General features: G+C 36.9%; 1 protein-coding gene across 1 annotated transcript; it reads right to left on the bottom strand.

Moving 5' to 3' along the window:
* Nucleotides 1-2,077: 2,077 nt before the first annotated feature.
* On the bottom strand, nucleotides 2,078-17,299 carry LOC139137332 (beta-galactoside alpha-2,6-sialyltransferase 2-like). Its single transcript, XM_070705364.1, has 4 exons — nucleotides 16,569-17,299; nucleotides 15,118-15,314; nucleotides 6,196-6,376; nucleotides 2,078-2,656 (listed from the first exon to the last, which is right to left on the bottom strand). Exons 1-4 carry the CDS (start codon nucleotides 17,263-17,265, stop codon nucleotides 2,421-2,423), a joined length of 1,311 nt encoding a protein of 436 aa, XP_070561465.1. The 5' UTR covers nucleotides 17,266-17,299; the 3' UTR covers nucleotides 2,078-2,420.
* Nucleotides 17,300-18,771: the final 1,472 nt, after the last annotated feature.

Here is an 18,771-nt window from a genome sequence, read left to right as displayed (position 1 = left end):
TGTATGTAGGGCTGCTTGTCCCATTGCTATAGAAGTTGATATGCATGTTCCTAAAGATGACCTCAAGTACATATACCTAAGTTGCAGACCTTATTTGCTTTTGTCATTCTTGTTTTTCTGGTTTAAATATTTCTTGAATTTACCAATTCAAACCGAATGTGAGCACACTGTCCTTGACGGTATTTTTTTTTAGTTTCTTGACAAGATTTTTCTTCCTTCACGTCCTTATATGAGCAGCCAAATGAGTTGTGTGACTGGTGATTTATCAGAAGTACTAGCACATTGCTTTTGAATAAACTAGCTTTCCACAATCAGATTTCTTCGCAGACGACACATAGATGTGGTTAAAACAAAATGCGTTTGTAGATTCAACGTAGAACGACGAATTGATTACGCATGCGCGCGCTCTAGAGAATTGTTTATCCTACGGTACCGTACCTGTAGAATGAGACGTTAGGACTCTCACATTAAAAAATACTTTTTTTGACAATCAATTATTTTGCAAAAGTTTGAGAGTCAACGTCTGTCCGCGAGCTAGGAGCATTCTACTTAGAGGGACAAAGTCGGCAAGTTTTCACGAATTTTGTTTGATACTAGATACTACTTATATTGTTTGACATGTTGAAATATACTGAATGAATGGGTGACCATGCATATATTCGACCCCGGTTTAAGACACGATACATGAAACCATTTGCGAAAAAGAATTAATGGTCATGACCATTAATTCTTGGTCATGACTATTAATTCTTTTTCGCGATGTTTCGTTTATCGTGTCTAAAACCGGGCTCGAATATATGCATGGTCACCCATTCATTATCTTTCAACATGTCAATCAATATAAGTAGTATCTTGTATCAAACAAAATTCATGAAAAATGGCCGACTTTGTCACTGCACTCCTGCAAATGATCATTTTTACCCAATAATAAGCTAGTATTTTCTCTGTAATTAAGATTACTGGCTTTGTGAAGTCTTCAGTTCTCTGGATGAATGCCTGACTTGTCCATAGTTGCATTCGGCCCTGTGAAAGAGGTTTTATGGTTGAGGGCGACCCCCAGTCTCCACTGGAAAATAAACGTATGTGGCTACCATTAAGGTTTGTCAATATGATTGTTTTAAAACGTACTCATCCGCTTTCCTTCTGTAAAACCAAGATATCGATCCGTGCTATGGCTAATCTCTCTCGCTGACGTCAATGTCGTATACGTTTTCTAGGTGCTAATGACTCTATGGCGTTGTCAATCTGATGACGTAACAGCTGTCTGAACTGTCATCCGGTCAGGTAAGAGTTTTACTGTGATTAACGGATAACTGACTCTTTATATGGATCTACGCCAAAAGCATACAATTTGGCAAATTGACAAATTACGACAGAGGTTTTGGGTATTGAAGGTATACTGTCATCTGTTCCAATTTTGCCACAGTTACCATGGAAAGAAAATCTAACCGATCACACATTTTAAGCGGGTGGCCGCTTTTGAAAAACAGCACCCTCACATGGGTATTTTGAATACCAAAGAACGCTCCTTTGACCATATATGGGCATATTTAGATTACAGGTGACTGTATACCTTTAACCCCACTGTTATAACGTACAAAGTTTTCACTTCCACTTGTAAACATATGTGCGTGTCACTTTCAACGCCCTCTACGTCAGACACCTTCAATCGTCTCTACATTTCGGTGATGAGATCATATTGGATTGGCAAGCACACGAGAGCTGGATTTCCATAACCTTTAAACTAGCAAATTTTCTGACGACGATCTAATTTCCCTCAAAACAACAACATCACAACTCAAATTTTCATAAATTAAACGAGCATCTCTTCATAGGATTACGTCATCCAATACTGTCTTTGGAATAGGATATGAATGCTTGTCATGTAATCATATGGATGCCTACTGCAATACCTTGCTCTGTAAATGTAATTATTATCATCCTACTTCTAGTTAAAGTAATATGCGCCTAGAAAGTGGAAGACCTCAGCTTTTGCTCAAACTTTCTCCAAGAAACCTTCATACAATTCTTTTTCAAAATCAAGAATAAAAATCAGGAGTCACCGTGCATTTTGGTACCAGAGAAACAAATAGATTTTAATACCAATATTTGAAACTCAAAATGGCCGCCATCCCTGTGCTACTCTATGGAGAAAAATAAAATTTTCGATTTCGAACAATTAAGACGGTAAAACGTTTTCTCACGCCAAGATCATAAAATGAACCCCCACAAGTGATAGATCAGAAGAGAATTGGAAACGTTTGAGGGTCCAAATATCTGTCCGATGCGCATTCCACCTAAAGATTTCCAACCATGGTAGAAATAATGTAAATATATATGTAAATATATATGTGAGGCATCTGTATATGTCATAGGCTTCTCTTTGGACGATCGTAAGGTACATGTGTAAACGGAAAAGTTCAACATGACACGGAAGGATAGCCAGGTACAGTGATAAGTCCCTTTTCAGCTGCCAGCGGATCCTGAACAGCGCGCTCACTCAACCTCTTCACAACTCCTCTTTCGGGGAAAATTGGATGCCAAGACAAGGGAGCGCACTGTCGATTCATCGGAAAGTAGTGACAACTGGAATTATCTGGTGTGATGTAACCGTAGATATCGACCTTCTGACATAATCGCAGCATGATGAGGACTCCTGGAAAATACGACAACACTATTTTTGGCTGAAGATGTGTCGCTGCAATTACCCTACTGGTATCATTCGATCATCAATTTTGGTAATCTCAAGTACGCCATAAGATATCAGCAGGTTAAGATTAAGGACAAGAATACTACTATGACAAAAGTGCAATAGGACTTATTCGAATCTGAACGAAACTTTTACGAGGCTTTCGGATAAACACTTACGAAAGCTGCACTTAATCACCATCGAGCTTAAGGGAGCCTTCATTAATTACAAGGGGTAGGACCGAGGGAATTTGGGGAGGGTCACTTTTTAGAAAACTGTGCAAGGGGGAGGGTCACTTTTTAGAAAACTGTCCAAGGGTGAGGATCACTTTTTATCAAGCTATCTTGGGGGGAGGGTCACTTTTAACAGAAGATGACTTTACGGCCAAGCCTTTGAATGTCCATTTGATATTTCTTGAATAGGAATTTGCCAACCAAATACATTGATTCTTTTAAATATATACACATTATTGACAAGCTTCACAAGCAAAGAAGATGCAATGGTATCCTACATTATACACCTTGAACGGTTTAAACTGATGAAAGATAAGAAACAAAAACATATGGGAAAGATGGCAAACTGTATACCAAATATCAAATGTCTATAAATACACAGATATTGTTAGTTTTATGTTTTATATTGGCAGAAAAATTTATCATAGTTCTCTCATAGACTACCATGTATAGTGAATCAACATTTCAGTGAAATTTCAAAATCCAATTTCTTGCACATGCATCCATTTGTAACCACCCTAGTCTAATCAAGTACATTCCTATGAATAATTAAGCATACACAAATACACAGATTTATCTAGTTTTGTATTGGAAAAAATAATTCACTGTTTCCTCATAGACTACCATATATAGTGAATCTACATTTTGGTGAACCACCCTAGTCTAATCCAAGTACATTCATATGAATAATCAAGCGTACATAAATACACAGATTTACCTATTTTTGTATTGGAAAAAATTATTCATAGTTTCTTTACAGACTACAAAGTCTAGTGAATAAACATTTCGGTGAAATTCCAATTCCTTTTTCATATTCATATTTTCCTCACAGACTAGCAAGTATAGTAAATCAACATTTTCAATGAAATCGAAAAATCCCATTTCTTGTACACACATATATGCTTTTCTTCCCACTGAAAGCAAAGTACATTTACATATATTATCAAACATATATAAATGTACAGATATAGCTTGTTGTGTGAAGGAAAATTGTCAATAGTTTGCTATTATGATTTGATATTTTTGGTGAAGCACAATATGAGCCACATCTTGCCGCCTTATAGTTGCTCAAAATATGGTGGCCCTCTCGCAAATGCATGACCCTGCAAAACGTTTGGGTGATAAATTGCGCCCGAATCCTCATCTTGTGATTTCTGTCCGTAACTTACATAACAATTAAACTAATTGTGATGCAAATTAGCTGATACTATTTCAGTCATTCCTGGGGAGAATACTGTTTGGGGGAGGGTCAAGTTTTAGAATGCCGGACAAGGGGGGAGGGTCGCATTTTAGATACAAGGATAGGGGAGGGTCACATTTTTTGCTCACGTGTTTACACACGTGAGCATATGTCGCAGCGATGTCTGTCTATCTGTCTGTCTGTGTGTCCGTTATCTGTCTGTCTGTCTGTCTGTCTGTCTGTATGTCTGTCTGTCTGTCTGTCTGTTGGTCCGATATCTCAAAAACGGCTTACCAGATCAGAATCAAATCTAGTACATAGATTAAGTTTGCAAATGGCAAGAACTGATTAGTTTTTGGTGGGTGTGACTTGCATACTTTTTGCTCATTTGCATAATTAATGATTTTAGAAAAAACGGATATTCATTAAAAACGACAACACTCTTTTTGATGAGATTTGCTACAAATGTTGATCACACCAAGATATATCAGCAGCGGGAACCATTAAGGGGTGATATGAAAGAGAGTTGCTAATTTGCATATTTAATGAACTTTGCTAATTAGAGATATATATTTAAATTGACTGGACCGAAGTTGATGAAACTTGCTACATGTATTTAAGCTACTATGATACAACATTTTTGAAAGTCATTAAGCATTTTTACTTCAGCCAATTTCCAATTTGCATATTTAATAAACTTTCCAAATTAGGGATATATATCTGAATTAACTTGATTGTAGTTGTTGAAACTTGCTATATACATCAAAGATACTGTGATATAATATTATTGAAAATCAAAAAACATTTTTACTTCAGCCAATTCCTAATTTGCATATTAAATGAATTTTCATAATTAGGGATATTTATCTGAATTGACTTGATCAAAATTGATGAAGCTTGCTATGTACATTAAAGACACTATAATACAATATTATTGAAAGTCATTAAGCATTTTCTCTTCAGCCGATTGCTAATTTGCATATTGAATGAACTTTCCTAATTAGAGATATATATATCTGAATCAACTTGACCAAAGTTGACAAAACTTGCTACATATATTGCAGATACCATGATACAACATTGTTGAAAATCATTAAGCATTTTTGCTTAAGCCAATTCCTAATTTACATATTTAATGACCTTTGCTTATTAGGGATATATACTCAGTGGATTTACTTGATCAAAGTTTGCAAAACATGCTATGTATATTGATGATTATACCAGGTTAAAACAATATCAAAAGTCATTTCACATTTTCATGTCAGCTAATTTATAATTTGCATGTCTAATGAGCTTTCACAGCTCGGCATATATGGCTTGAAGGACTTGGCCAACGGTAATTACACTTTCTATATAAAGTGGTGATACAATGGCAGCCGTAAAAGAACTTTGATATTTTTATTTCAGCTAATTACATATTTGTATACTTCATGACCTAATCAGTTGTGATTATTGTTCATTACGTTGATCATAATATTTTAAATGAAGTTGCAAACATGTGGCAAAGGTTAAAATTTACACATAACTGCAATATGTAATGAAACACGTGAGCATTTTCAGTTCATATCTGGTACAGTACAGGTGCGCACGGAATTCCCACGGCCCAACCCCTGTCATTACAGAAGGCTCCCTAAGACCCTGCTATGGGATCCAAAGAAAAGCTAAAGCAGTAAACATTTGCAGACGCGAAAACAGAAAAATTGTCCTGATCTTGTATGCGATACCACATTTAGAGCCAAGCCTATAATCGCGTTAAGGTAGAACACGACTCGGGTACAGATACTTGAACTCTCAATTTTCTACAATTCTTTTCTGATCTACAACTTGTGGGGGCTCATTTTAAAGCTCTAGGAGAAAGAAAAACTCCTTGGGGAGGGGTTTAAATTTTCGATTTTCACACAAAAAAGTAGATGAAAACTTTAATTATTCCACGAGCTTCAAAATGAGCACCCTTGAGAGTTAGACCAAAAGAGCGCTGTAAAGGTTTGAGAGGCTGAATGTCTGTTTCCGAGGCGCATCCTATCTTAAAAGAAGGTAAACTTCAAACGGAAAAAAGTACCAGACAAATGGCGAGGTTCATAATTTTCAGTTACCCACAAATCCTGACGTTGGCACTTCCTTTCTGATGGCCTCTTTGGAATGTTCTTGAATCAGGTCCCAGGCATTCCACAGAGACGATGGGTGAATGACATAAGGCTGTAACCTCTGCCCACGTTGATGAACCCACTTTAGAAAATCGGCGAAGAAGTTCTGAGTGGCTCTCTCTCTGTACCACTGAAACAACAATTGTTGTGCAACATTCGAATTATTGCATGTGACACACCGTGCAAACTCAGAGAATCAAACAGATTAATCGAAGCCACGCGATCACTATCAGATTTCTGAGCTTGATGTATCGCTTTAGAGAGTAGGACGCTGAACGTTTCCATATTGTAAAATTGGACAAAGTGGTTGTAAAATTTCATTACAATATGTGATTGGAAAGATTTATGTTTATTTCTAACAAACATGCAATATGCAGACCTGATGATAAAGCACGGAATGCAGCTACACTCTCTCACATCCCCTCGACGGCTACGCGAACTCATACCATTCTAATGCCCTCACAGTTGAGCCGAGCGCAGATCAGTAAGCCTAGGCCTCTCTTCGAAGACCGTTGAGGGCGTTTCTTCATGTGACAGAAATGCAACCTGAGGGAGCTGCGTAGCGGACGCCGGGGAGGCAATGAGACTGCAACGTATTTCACAAGCTCCCTCCCAAACTTTATGGCAAAAATTGCTATATCATTGTGTACATGGTGAAAACATGTAATAGTCGTGCAACTTGGCACATCCATTGTGCATTTTTTGATAAAAGCACCAACTTTGGCTCAAATGAGTCTTAATATATATTTGGACAAAGTCAGATAGAGAGCCACCGAAAATCTGCTAAAGCGTTGCCATGGCAGCCATTTTTCAAAATGGCCGCCAGAGAAGGGATTTCTCGCCTATTAAATGTCAACTGCAGAATATGTCGGGTAACTTTGGGTGGATATTTTCAATTAGAATCTATGAGATGAGTAATTTGCCTTGTCTTTCAAAGTTTTCGTCACCACCTGACGTGTTAAACGGGTAAATACAGACAAAAACACAATTCTGATGCATAAAATGAACGTTATTAGATGCTATCAAAGGATAACACTATGTCAGGAGTCAAGAAATATTAGGCCGTGGGCTAGAGGGGTTCTACGTTGCACCCCCTAGGATAACAAACCTGTATTTTTCACAAGCCTTGGGAATTGGGATCCCTAGAATACGAAAAAGGAATTTCAACAGAAAAAAAATAATGGGATACAGTAACTTTTACGGTTATGTTTTGAAGGGTACCGCTAAATCATGAAATTGCGACCCACGTGCATTTTTCTAGTAAGTACTTGTAAGTCATCTAGTAAGCTTTTTTAACATAACCTGACTTGTTGGGTATCATTAGACGGGCAATTTATTCTTCTTTAAATTGACATAATGTAATAATGCAATATCTTCTATAGATTTTTTAATTAAATAGGACCAAAGTTACCCCATACCCAAAGTTTAGAACGCAAATTATAACTAATCTAACATTGCGACAACTTTTTATCTTGTCATGACACAAAAGGCAACGCTTTGTATGGAATCTGTTTTATGTACGACAGGGACATATTATAAATATAATATGGACTTTTAATTGAAAAAATATTAGGATGTTATAGCTCTGTTTGTCATATTTTGAAGGGTACCGCAAAATCACTGCATTGCCGACTTGCATGCTTTTAATCCCTAAGTTGTAAGTCATCTGCTGAGCTTATTTTTAACATGACCCAGCTAGTAAGTAACATTGAAACGCATTTAATTTTTCTTTTATAATATGCAATATGTGCCATAGTTTTTATAAAATATGACCAAAACTTACCCTATACCCCAAATTTTATATTGCAAATTACGGTCACAGCCTGTCTTAAATTCTAACAATGTTTTACCTAGACATATTACAAAAGGTAATGCTTTGTATGAAATCTGTCTTAAAATGAAATTGACTTTTCACAGAAAAAATATTGGGATGCAATGGATGTTACGGTCATGTTTTGAAGGGTACTGTAAAATCACGATTTTGAGAACCACGAACATTTTTTTAAACCCGTCTTGTAAGTCATCTGCTGAGCATAACCTGTACATAACCTGGTTTGTAGGTTATCATTAGTATGGCTATTTATTCCTCTTTAAGATGACAAATTGTAATGTGTAATATCCTTCCTAGTTTTCATGAAATAGAGCCAAGACTTACCCAATACCCCAAAAGATTAAATCGCAAATTACGGCTTATCTTGCATTGTACCATATTTGCTATACATAATACAAAAGGCAATGCTTGTATGAAATCTTTCTGTTTGAAACAAGCATGTCAAAAGTATGTCAAAAAATATGAAATGAAGTTTTAACGGGAAGATATGATTTATTAGCCACTGGGATCATATTTGGAGGGGTACCTAGATATTGATTTTTATCGAACACGTCTTTATGAAAGTAGTCAGCCAAAATCATGGTCATGGATGATCTCAACATCGCATATTAATTTTTTGTTTTAAATTTGCTTTGTAAGATTTGACCTAAAATCCCAATCGAAAACTAGCCGTAACCTGGGTTGATAGCTCCGCTGGCGGACAGAATTGTCCCCGAGGCAGTCTTTCGCCCAGTTTAAGCGATGTATTCATTGCTTCGCTTCTGCAACTGGATGCCGTATGTTGTGAGTTCGAATCCGATTGAAAAAAAATGTAAAATGTAACAACTCAGCCGGTTATCGAACCACTCTTTTTGAGAGTGGGGAATTAACCGAGCGGTTCTGTCTGTTGCCTCTCCGCTAGGCGACTGGGAGCCGTATGTTGTGAGTTCGAATCCGATTGAAAACTAGCCGTATTTTCTTCCCTGGGTTGATAGCTCTGCTGGTCCCCGAGGCTGTCTTTCGCCCAGTTAAAGTGATGTATTCATTGCTTCGCTTCGATAAAGTTTGTGTGCGCGATGTGTGATAGTGAGCGTACGTGCGTGAGTGCTTCACAAATTCTACAAAGTGTGGAGGGGTCGCAGTCAGAAAAATGTAACAACTCAGCCGGTTATCGAACCACTCTTTTCTGAGAGTGGGGATTTAGCCGAGCGGTTCTGTCTGTAGCCTCTCCGCTAGGTGACTGGATGCCGTATGTTGTGAGTTCAAACCCGATTGAAAACTAGCCGTGTTGTTTGACAATCTAATTAAATATTTTTGGCAGAGCAATTTTTTGAAAATTAAATCAAAGTGTGTGTTCTACCAGCTGTGAAGGAGAAGAAAAAAGAAAAGAATACTGAACTTACGACCAAATAAATGAGGAGTAAGGTTCGGAATTGTGCCTTTATAGGTTTTTTTGCTAGACTGTATGCAAAGTCTATTTGGCTATATGATAAGCGCAGCTAATTAGGAAAAGTTTAGCTGATCCATCGTTTCAATAAAGATTGTACATTAAATCAAGTTTACTTGGGAGTTCCTGAAGCAAATTTTAATAGATATGTCAGACAGCTGGAATTTCTTCATTACAAAATATTATGTATATATTTGATATTTAGCTGCTCTAATTATCGTTTCTAAACTTCATAAATTAGCAGAAGTGTCTATAGATGTCATATAGCTGAGCTTTCTTCATTAACCCAAAATATAGATATACCCAATATTTTGCTGTTCTTATGATACTTTCTAAACATTATAAATTAGCAGAAATTTAGCTTGCATTCGAGGTAACTTTTTCCTGGATATATCCGATATTTAGTCGATTTAATTATCGTTTCTAAACTTTATAAATTAGCTCAGGTTTAGCTGGGCATTCTTGAGTAAAATATTTTTTGGATGTATCCAATATTGAGCCGATCTAATTATCTTTTATAATCTTTAAGAATTAACTCCAGTTTTACTGGATGTTTTACAGTTGAAAAGCATGTCTCTGATACTTGGTCGATATAATTACTGTTGCTACTCTTTATAAAGTAGTTCAAATTTAGCTGGGCTGACATGTTCAAAACGTTCAAAATTTGGGGTAAATTTTATTCTAATTGTATGTCACTGAATGTGCAATTTATTTGTGAATACTGAACTATCTAAAATCTTTGAGGTTTATGTTTCAATCTGGATTGGAGTGCCGCTGTTTCTATAGGAATACATCACCACGGTCCCTCTATCACATTTGATCAACTCATTAGCCAGCCAACACTACCTTGCTTAGTTCAGAGGTGTACGTGTCAAGTGGATAACAAGAAGATGATTGGCAAATGTTTAGGATTGTCGTTTAAACTGACTTTCTGAGCCTATGCAAATACCATTGAAAAGAATAAATCACTCCTCGCCAGATAGCTAGCCATGCAAAAGCAAGCCAAAGTCCGGGGAGTGCCAAGCATGGACATGACTGACAAATGGATAGAATTGTGTTTGAGCTTTGCTTTCCCTGTCGGTCATGTTTGTTTAAAAGAATGAAAGTGGAGTAATACAAATAAATGACTATGGTACAACGATGTTGCATTTGAATAACAAATGTACAACCAAGAAATTAGTACCAAAAAATACGATCACCAAAATATTATTGGCATGAACCCATATCTATCTAATAAACCATTGACGTTGAAAAGAACAAGTCATTGACAATGACATAGTCCCTACTTGTAATAGGAGTAATAGTCTTGATGGGGCAGGGAAATGTGGTCATTAAGAAGTATCACTGGAGTGTATATGTTGAGATCTATGGGCACATAGGTCTATGTCGTTTTTCCCAATGTGAAACACATGAGGCATGTCTAAGTTATGGTTCTAACTCGGGAAAAAAAATCAGACCTCTAGCTGTATTGGCCAGCAAAGAAATACATATGCGCATAATAAATAAGGTACGAGATGTGACATCTTAAGGTCCAATATCCTATCAAAATTGGAGGTATAGAACTTGGGGCTACTGAGTTATGCATATATATGTATAACCAAGGTCAAAGGTCATCGAGGTCACGTGACATTTTGAAAAAAAATCGTATTGCTAATTAATCCCTATATGCCAAAATCAGACCTCTGGCTTTATTTGCTTGCCCAGAATTAGATGTGTGCATAATTAATGAGGTAAAGCGTGTGTTGTCATAAGGTCTCCCATCCTACTAAATATAAAGGACATAGCACTTGTAGTTACTTATTTATCGACATAAAGGTATATTTTAGGTGAAAGGTCATCGAGGTCACATGACATTTGGTCAAAAAATTGCTATCCTAACGTTATCCCTATATACCAAAAATCAGACATCTAGCTCTATTGGCTCGCTCAAAATTAGATATGCGCATAATTAATGAGGTGCAAAATGTGGCGTCATAAGGTGTCCCATCATACCGTATATGAAGGGTGTAGCACTTGTGGTTACTGAGTTATGGACAAATATGTATATTTGAGGTCAAAGGTCACCAAGGTCACATGACATTTTGTCAAAATATCTGTGATATCTGCGTGAACGGATGGACTCACGGATGGACGAACGGACGTACATGACCCAATCTATAAGCCCCCTGGACTTCATCCGTGGGGATTAAAAACTGTGTCACTGCATCCTTTTTGCAATATAAATACGATGAGAAACTAAATTTTTATTTTTCTTGGCCTTATACATGGGAGTCTATGGAGAACTGACTTATACATGGAAGTCTACGGAGGTGTAAACTAAAAAGTCTCTAACACGGCCAAATTTGATCCCATCGTGAAACAAATCGACGTGCATCTGTATGGGGTAGGGTACTATCCTTGTGCAAAGTTTGAAAGAAATTGACAAGGGCATGTCTGAGATATCTGCGAGAACTGACGGATGGACGGACGCACGCACGCACGCACGCACGCACGGACATGACCAAACCTACAAGTCCCCCAGGACGGTGTCCGTGGGGACTAATAAATCACTCCTCGCCAGCTACTAGCTAGCCATGCAAAAGCGAGCAAAAGTACGGGGGGTTCCAAGCACGGACATCAAATAATTTTCTAAACAAGGAAATTAATATCAAATTACACAGAATCAGTTTTACGTTCAATTAATTATGGAAAATTATGGATAAAACATAATACATATAGCCAAAAATTGATATAAAAATACACGTATTCTCCACGTGGTCAAAATTTAAATAAAGCCAATAATGTACTAATGATAGTTTACATCCAATAATTATATATCTCCAACATTGACAATTATGGTGTTGTTTAAGAGATTTTCCCCAATAACACGATTGGAACTAATTTTAGATAATTGGATTTTCATATTTAGCTGAATGTTGCGATATTAGTAATTATTCATAAAAACAAGTGTGTAACTTGAAAAGAAAAGCAGATGAGCTTATATTTACAGATTAAACCGACATTACTTCACCATCCAATTATCACAGATTAGTTCCAATCGTGTTTATTGTTTTTCAGCGGTAAACCTTCAAGATTTGCTATACAGTAAATATTATTGTACTCTTTTGTGTGTAGGCCTACATATATGAATGTAGATGAACGAGAGTGAGAGACTGGGCTGCCTTCCCCGCACAATGTTTCACGTTAGGCCTAAAGATGAAGAACGCCCTGTAAAACTTGTCTATGCGCTAATTTATAAAGTTTAGAAACGATAAATAGAATGTCAAAATATTGCACATACTCAACGTTTCTACTTAAGGTAGCGGTAAAGGCTATTTATACACCAATTCTTTTCTCAGAGTTAATGTCAAGTTTCAAGTGTTAGAATCAAGATATTTAGTTCAAATTTTCAGGATAACTTCCTTAGTTAATACTCTCACCAAAGAATATAAAAATTGTATATTTGTAGCCATGATTTTGAAATATGACACCAATCAATATTAAAATTTAATTTTTCATATTTTTTTACATATTTGAATTTAATAATAAATTAATATTACCAAATTAGTTATAAATATGTTAACACTATTAATTGTAAGATTTGTACGGCAGGATTTGTAAATAAAATTTGTTTTTATGATTTTACATGGGTTTACATATCAAAAAATTATTAAAAATGCTTTCAAATTTCAAAATACGATTTTTTAAAAAGTACTTCAAATACAGAAAAATTGTGCCGTACAAATCTTATCTGTAACCTTGTTAATAGGCTGTAAAAATTCCATGTCCATATCTCATTTCAAAGGTTGGATTAAATTGGTATAAAATTATGTAGGAAAACTGTTATTCTCTCAAAAATGTTGAAAACAAGCCATATTTGCACCCCTCTTTTGAAGTCACAGAGCAGTCTTTTTGGTTAATCTCAGTTTTGACACCTCTTTGACACTCAAAGAATCTAAAAATGCATTATAATAGCAGTCACGCATTCTGAATGCAAGCACTGCCTTGTCAAACTTTCCTGAAAAACAGTAAAAAATGACTTTCCCTTTTCAAACATTTTTTTAAAAGCTAGGGGACCTCTACCATAGTTAATACACTAAGGACTCCCTTACTTCCTCTTATTTGGTCAGTTTTTCAGAAGTTTCAACGGGCTATAACTCTGCAATGCCTTTGTGCCCAAATGTCTAGTTTTTTTTATTCCACAGAGAATGTTGACTACTTTTATGTTTTAATAGTTTTATTGAAGTTTATAACTGATGCTCTAGCCTTTACCGCTACCTTAAGAAATACCCCATCCATCGCCAGAACATAGGGATAGGCTATTCTCACACTCGGACGCTTCATACCCTCCCCACCACCGCCATGGGCTGATCTAGGCCTATAGTTTGCAAAACCTAGTGAGTTTTGTTGCACGTTTGATGCACACCAGCTAAAACTCTAAAAATGGCTGAAACTGGTGTATCGACGACTAGACTACAAATAAGAATAAAAAACTCTGAACAGTACCTTTTGATAATCTAAGTACACAGAACTACTCGTGTGACATATGTTCGTTGTAAAAAACATTCAATTTGGCAATATTAATCCTCCATTTTTACCTTGTGGCACCATATTTATTTTTTATTAAGAGAATCTGCTACTCTGGTAAAAATGAAATAATAAAATAATAAAAAAAATGCAAATAGTAATCTTAACGGCCACTTATGATAGTAATAGATCAACATAAACTATTCACCACAGAACAATCCGTAGAGCAGCATCTATGGGATGTTACAATAATTGATGGTCGCTATGTTTAACAATAGCCGCCTCACCAGAATGATGTTCAACCTGCGATGGCTTGCGTTCCAAATTAATTTATGTTATGATAATTTATGTTATGTTATCTACATCCACACCAAATTTTCATGCTTTTATCCCAAAATTGCAGAATTGTTATGGAAATTGTTAATTGTTAATTGTTAATTGTTATGGAATTGTTATGGAAATTTTGTTTATGCCGCGCCACTCTAATGATTTCTATCATTCATCCGTCTTTGTTACACACTTGGGATCGTCCAAAGCTACGACCTGCAGACAATGAAGTTACTGTAGTTTACGACATCGTCTGGATTTATCTCAGTTAAAACTTTTTCTGGTTTTTTCCTGTCTTATCAATCGGCAGGGTTGTGTCTAAAATAATGTTTAATTTGAGTTTTACAGCTTTGTGTGTGTTTATGTTACCAGGGAGACTCAACAGACGGCCTATTCAATGAGACACTGTTTCGGGGCCCTGTAAAAAAGTGACTTTATCGTACATGCCGGAAAATATTTCAGTTGATAAATTTCAGCGAAAGGTCGGCACAGACTTATGAAAGGAAGTATGAAAAGGGTGCAGCTAGGCATGGTAATAAAATTATGTTAATTTGTCGTGTATGGCTTCAAATAAAACGGACAAATAATCATACAATACATCATAAGGCGCAGCACCTAGATGACAGATTTGCCCCAAGTGTATAGATATACTACAGGGGTACAAGGCAAGTATAAATCTGAGTATATTATGGTACCTGCACCGTGTACGGCACAGCCTCGCCTCATCTGATTACGTTAAAACGAAGTTAGCAAGCAAACACACAATGTATTACGTGTTTACCCTGTACAAATTTCCATTATACACTCCATCTTTCCAGAGAAATAAAGTCTCGTTGCCAATGATCTCGGCCAATTTGTCGGCGTTCTTCTCTCCCAGAACCTGATTGTTTATCACCCGTATTGTCGTCTTTGTCCCGACATCCTTTTCGAATCCCTTGGTGGGTGCCATATTGAAACGAAGCACAGCGTTGTGGGAATCTAGACCGATGAAACAATGAAAGAAAGTAGTAAGGATCCGGTCGGGATACGATCTGGAAAAGTCACCTTTTCTTTCGTATGGTTGTCAACATTTAATTATTGTCGTTCCGCTCTCAATCTAAGACAACTAGTCTGCAACTCGATACACCATCCAGCAAAGATTTAAAAGCTGCATTGTAAGCACCCTGACCGATCACAGTCGCTTGTTTTCCCCAATGCCGCTCTGCGCCTACGGTTCCCAAAAGACGTGTGCATATACACATTAGACGAACCGTCTATAGATATGCATGTATTGGGCGCTTAGTCCCAGAGCAGAAATTGGAGAAAACAAGCGACAATGTAACCGACTAAACTAAGGAGGTTCGGGCCTTGAAAATGGAAGACATATGATAAACCTAAATTGTTAAAACCCTTCTCAAGCAAACTTTCAGCAATTCAATTTCAAAATAAAGAGTAAAAAATCGGGGGATACCGTGCAAATTTTGGTACAACAGAAACAACTTATCCGATATTTAGGCAATAATATACCCCCTCCCGACCAATAATGGACGAAAGCAAACTTCGCACTAATGTACGAGACGAACCTGAGTACACAGAGAAGTGCAAAGTTTGCTTGAGTCCATTATATAGGCCGGTGGATATATTATTGCTATTATTTTTATAGTTTTGGCTCTGCCAGTGAATTTGTTGATATAAAAAACATACGGGATCAAAATGCTGGATAATCGGATACATTATCACTAATGCTAGAAATCTGTAGGAGATGACGTCACACACACTTATGTCGGCTAAGCTATCATACAATTACTGATATTTGAAATTAAAAATAGCCGCTATTACTGTGTTATCTCTATTGGCGAAAATAAAATTCCCGATTTTCACAAAAGTAAGCCGATAAAATTAAGATTTCATAGTTTAGTTTTGTGGGGAATCGATTTTTTTTCCACAATTGAGAACGTATGCAGTCTATCATGATGCAACTCTTTAATCTCCAATATCTGCAAAATTGAAAATCTCGTATTTCAAAAATTGGCACGGTGACTTCTGATTTTTCACTCCTGACAATGTATGAAAGAAAGTACTTGTAAAAGTTCCCATGTGTAAAGTTAACGTTTTGACCATTACTGCAAAACTATCTGCTTCGAGGCGCATGTTACCGTATGGTGTATGTAAGCCATAATATCTTCTAATACTCCGAATATTAAGATATTTTCGTTCAAAAAAGCAATACTTTCAAAATAAAGGTATGCTTACCTATTTCTGCTCCAAGGGCAGATCCGTTCATGTAAGACGAACTGCCCACGACGGCACAGCTTGAGAATATATTCTTGAAGTTATCAAAGCCATTGTCATTTCTGAAGTACTGACCTAGTCCGATTTCCTTGTATGGGCTGGTGTTCTGATCGAGAAAGAACAATTTTTGCGCCGTTTTGAATCTGCACAGCAGATCTCTCCCGCTGACTAATGATGTTTTACCCATGATGCCTGTGTATTTAACGCCATGGGACTTCGGATGTGACAGTAGATAACTGTTGTCAAACATCCTGTCGTACTTTTCCAAGATTGTCTCAAACTCTTTGCCATCCAGATTTGGCAACTTGAAGTTCGGTCCAGGGGAAATTCCGCTGCTTGTGTGATTGCGTGAGAAGTTGCCCTGTGATGTTGGCGCCTCTTTGATCGCAGTTTCGTCATTGTGACTTTCTGCTTTCTGCAGAGTGATTAAATCTCTATGGTTTGAAAATGTTGTGTGGTTTCGTGATACGTTACTCGACGCCGTAGACGCCATTTTAATTGGCTCGTGCCACTTCCGGCACTTTGACGGAAGTGACGTTATATGATGAAGAAGTGATTGACATGTCAGGTAGCGGTAGGTCACGACGCTTACATTGATTACGCTGAAGATCGACAAAATGGCGATGCAGCGATGGCGACACTTCAAGAGTCCGGACATTACTCAAAACGATGGATGGATTTTGACCTTCTTTCTGTTGTGAAAGAAACAAAAATGAACGAAAAATTAAGAGGACACGTATTATTGAAACAGTGCTGAACGTTTCTGGAGTTTCAATTCAATAGCGCTTTAGACCTGAAACGTCCATTATCAATAAGCTTAGTTACCAGTCCAAACTAACCGCTAAGATTTTTGTAGTGTGTCTGAAATCAGCGTGGTGTCGAGTGTCATGTGTTTGAATTGGAGATGTATTTGACAATTTGTTTAATTTGAAATATAGCCCCGAAAATAACGCAATTATAACTTGACGTTTAGTGTTGCGAGATTCAATTTGAAATTTGCCATCGATTTGATAAGTAACATAATTTAACTCGTTTTTGTTGGAATACTGTTAACCTACCAAGTTGCCTGTCCCAACTCAATGGCTTGCCGGTAAAGGAAACATTTTGGCGAATTTCGATTACAACTATCCTGTCATTGCTACGTAAAAACATTCTACCGACGATTAACTCCAATAATAGAGACTAAAATTATAAGGGTCTATCCTTCAGTACGATTTAGTTGATGCAGAAGGGTCAGTCGAAAGTAAGGGGCGTTCCGTCTGCGGCTGCGCGTGATAGCCCCATGTGTTTTCATGGGTTACAAAGTCATACAGTGTGCTTAACAAAAATATACAATGCCGTACGGTGACATAGAAGCGCGCAAAACTGGGCATATCCACAGTCTATCTAGCTGCAGACGGAAAGCCCTGCACCCTTTAACATGCTGTGATTTGGTTTTACGATCGCATCACTGACGAGGGTCAGTAGGCAGTCCGAATGCCTATGAAACCATGCATTTGCAGCCGCTTTGGAGGATGTACGCCCATTAACCTGTTACTCAGACACTCGACCTTATCTATTGACTGCCCTCAAATTGCAGTGATGAGTCGAGAGTACATGTATCGAATAATGGCAACTACAATTCTGTGACACTGGCCTGAATTGAAGCTGAAATCGTGAAAAAAATCACGGGTAAAACTATTTGCACTGTAAAGGTAGGTTGTAAACGTTAAGTTACCGTCATTGCTACGTGTGATGCAATTTGAACAAACGGGACCGTATACAGAAAGTTGCCATGGTGATACTTTGACCTGACAATCATTCAAAATTGGAGCAGAGGTCAGCTCGGGGACAGATTTTCAAACTCAAAAGAGTAACATTCTTTTCTGGTCTAAATTTTGTACACTGCCTTTGAAGATCTGTGGAGAAAATTATATTTTGCAGGTTTTCTGCCAATATGCTAGACAAAAATTTCACTACAGTAGTAACAAAACTACAATTTAAAGATATTGAAAGATACAGAAATGTTCTATTACTCTGAATATGTCTGTATTTATCTATCCATCTATCAAAGTGAATCGATCTAAATAAATTAATGTATCTGTCAAGTATTTATTTATTTATTTATTTATTTATTTATTTATTTATTTATTTATTTATTTATTTATTTATATCTCTGACCCGT

This window comes from Ptychodera flava, chromosome 7 (genome assembly GCF_041260155.1).
Source record: "Ptychodera flava strain L36383 chromosome 7, AS_Pfla_20210202, whole genome shotgun sequence".
Lineage (NCBI taxonomy): Eukaryota > Metazoa > Hemichordata > Enteropneusta > Ptychoderidae > Ptychodera > Ptychodera flava.
This window is presented reverse-complemented; position numbering and strand designations above follow the sequence as displayed.

Bases quoted from the DNA above. Each gene is read 5' to 3' on its own strand.
- LOC139137332 (XM_070705364.1), bottom strand. From the start codon at position 17,265: ATGTCCGGACTCTTGAAGTGTCGCCATCGCTGCATCGCCATTTTGTCG. The intron at 6,377-15,117 runs GTAAACACGTAA...TTGTTGTTTCAG, and splicing joins ATAATGGAAATTTGTACAGG to TGGTACAGAGAGAGAGCCAC. The intron at 2,657-6,195 runs GTAACTGAAAAT...CGTATTTTCCAG, and splicing joins GCCAACGTCAGGATTTGTGG to GAGTCCTCATCATGCTGCGA.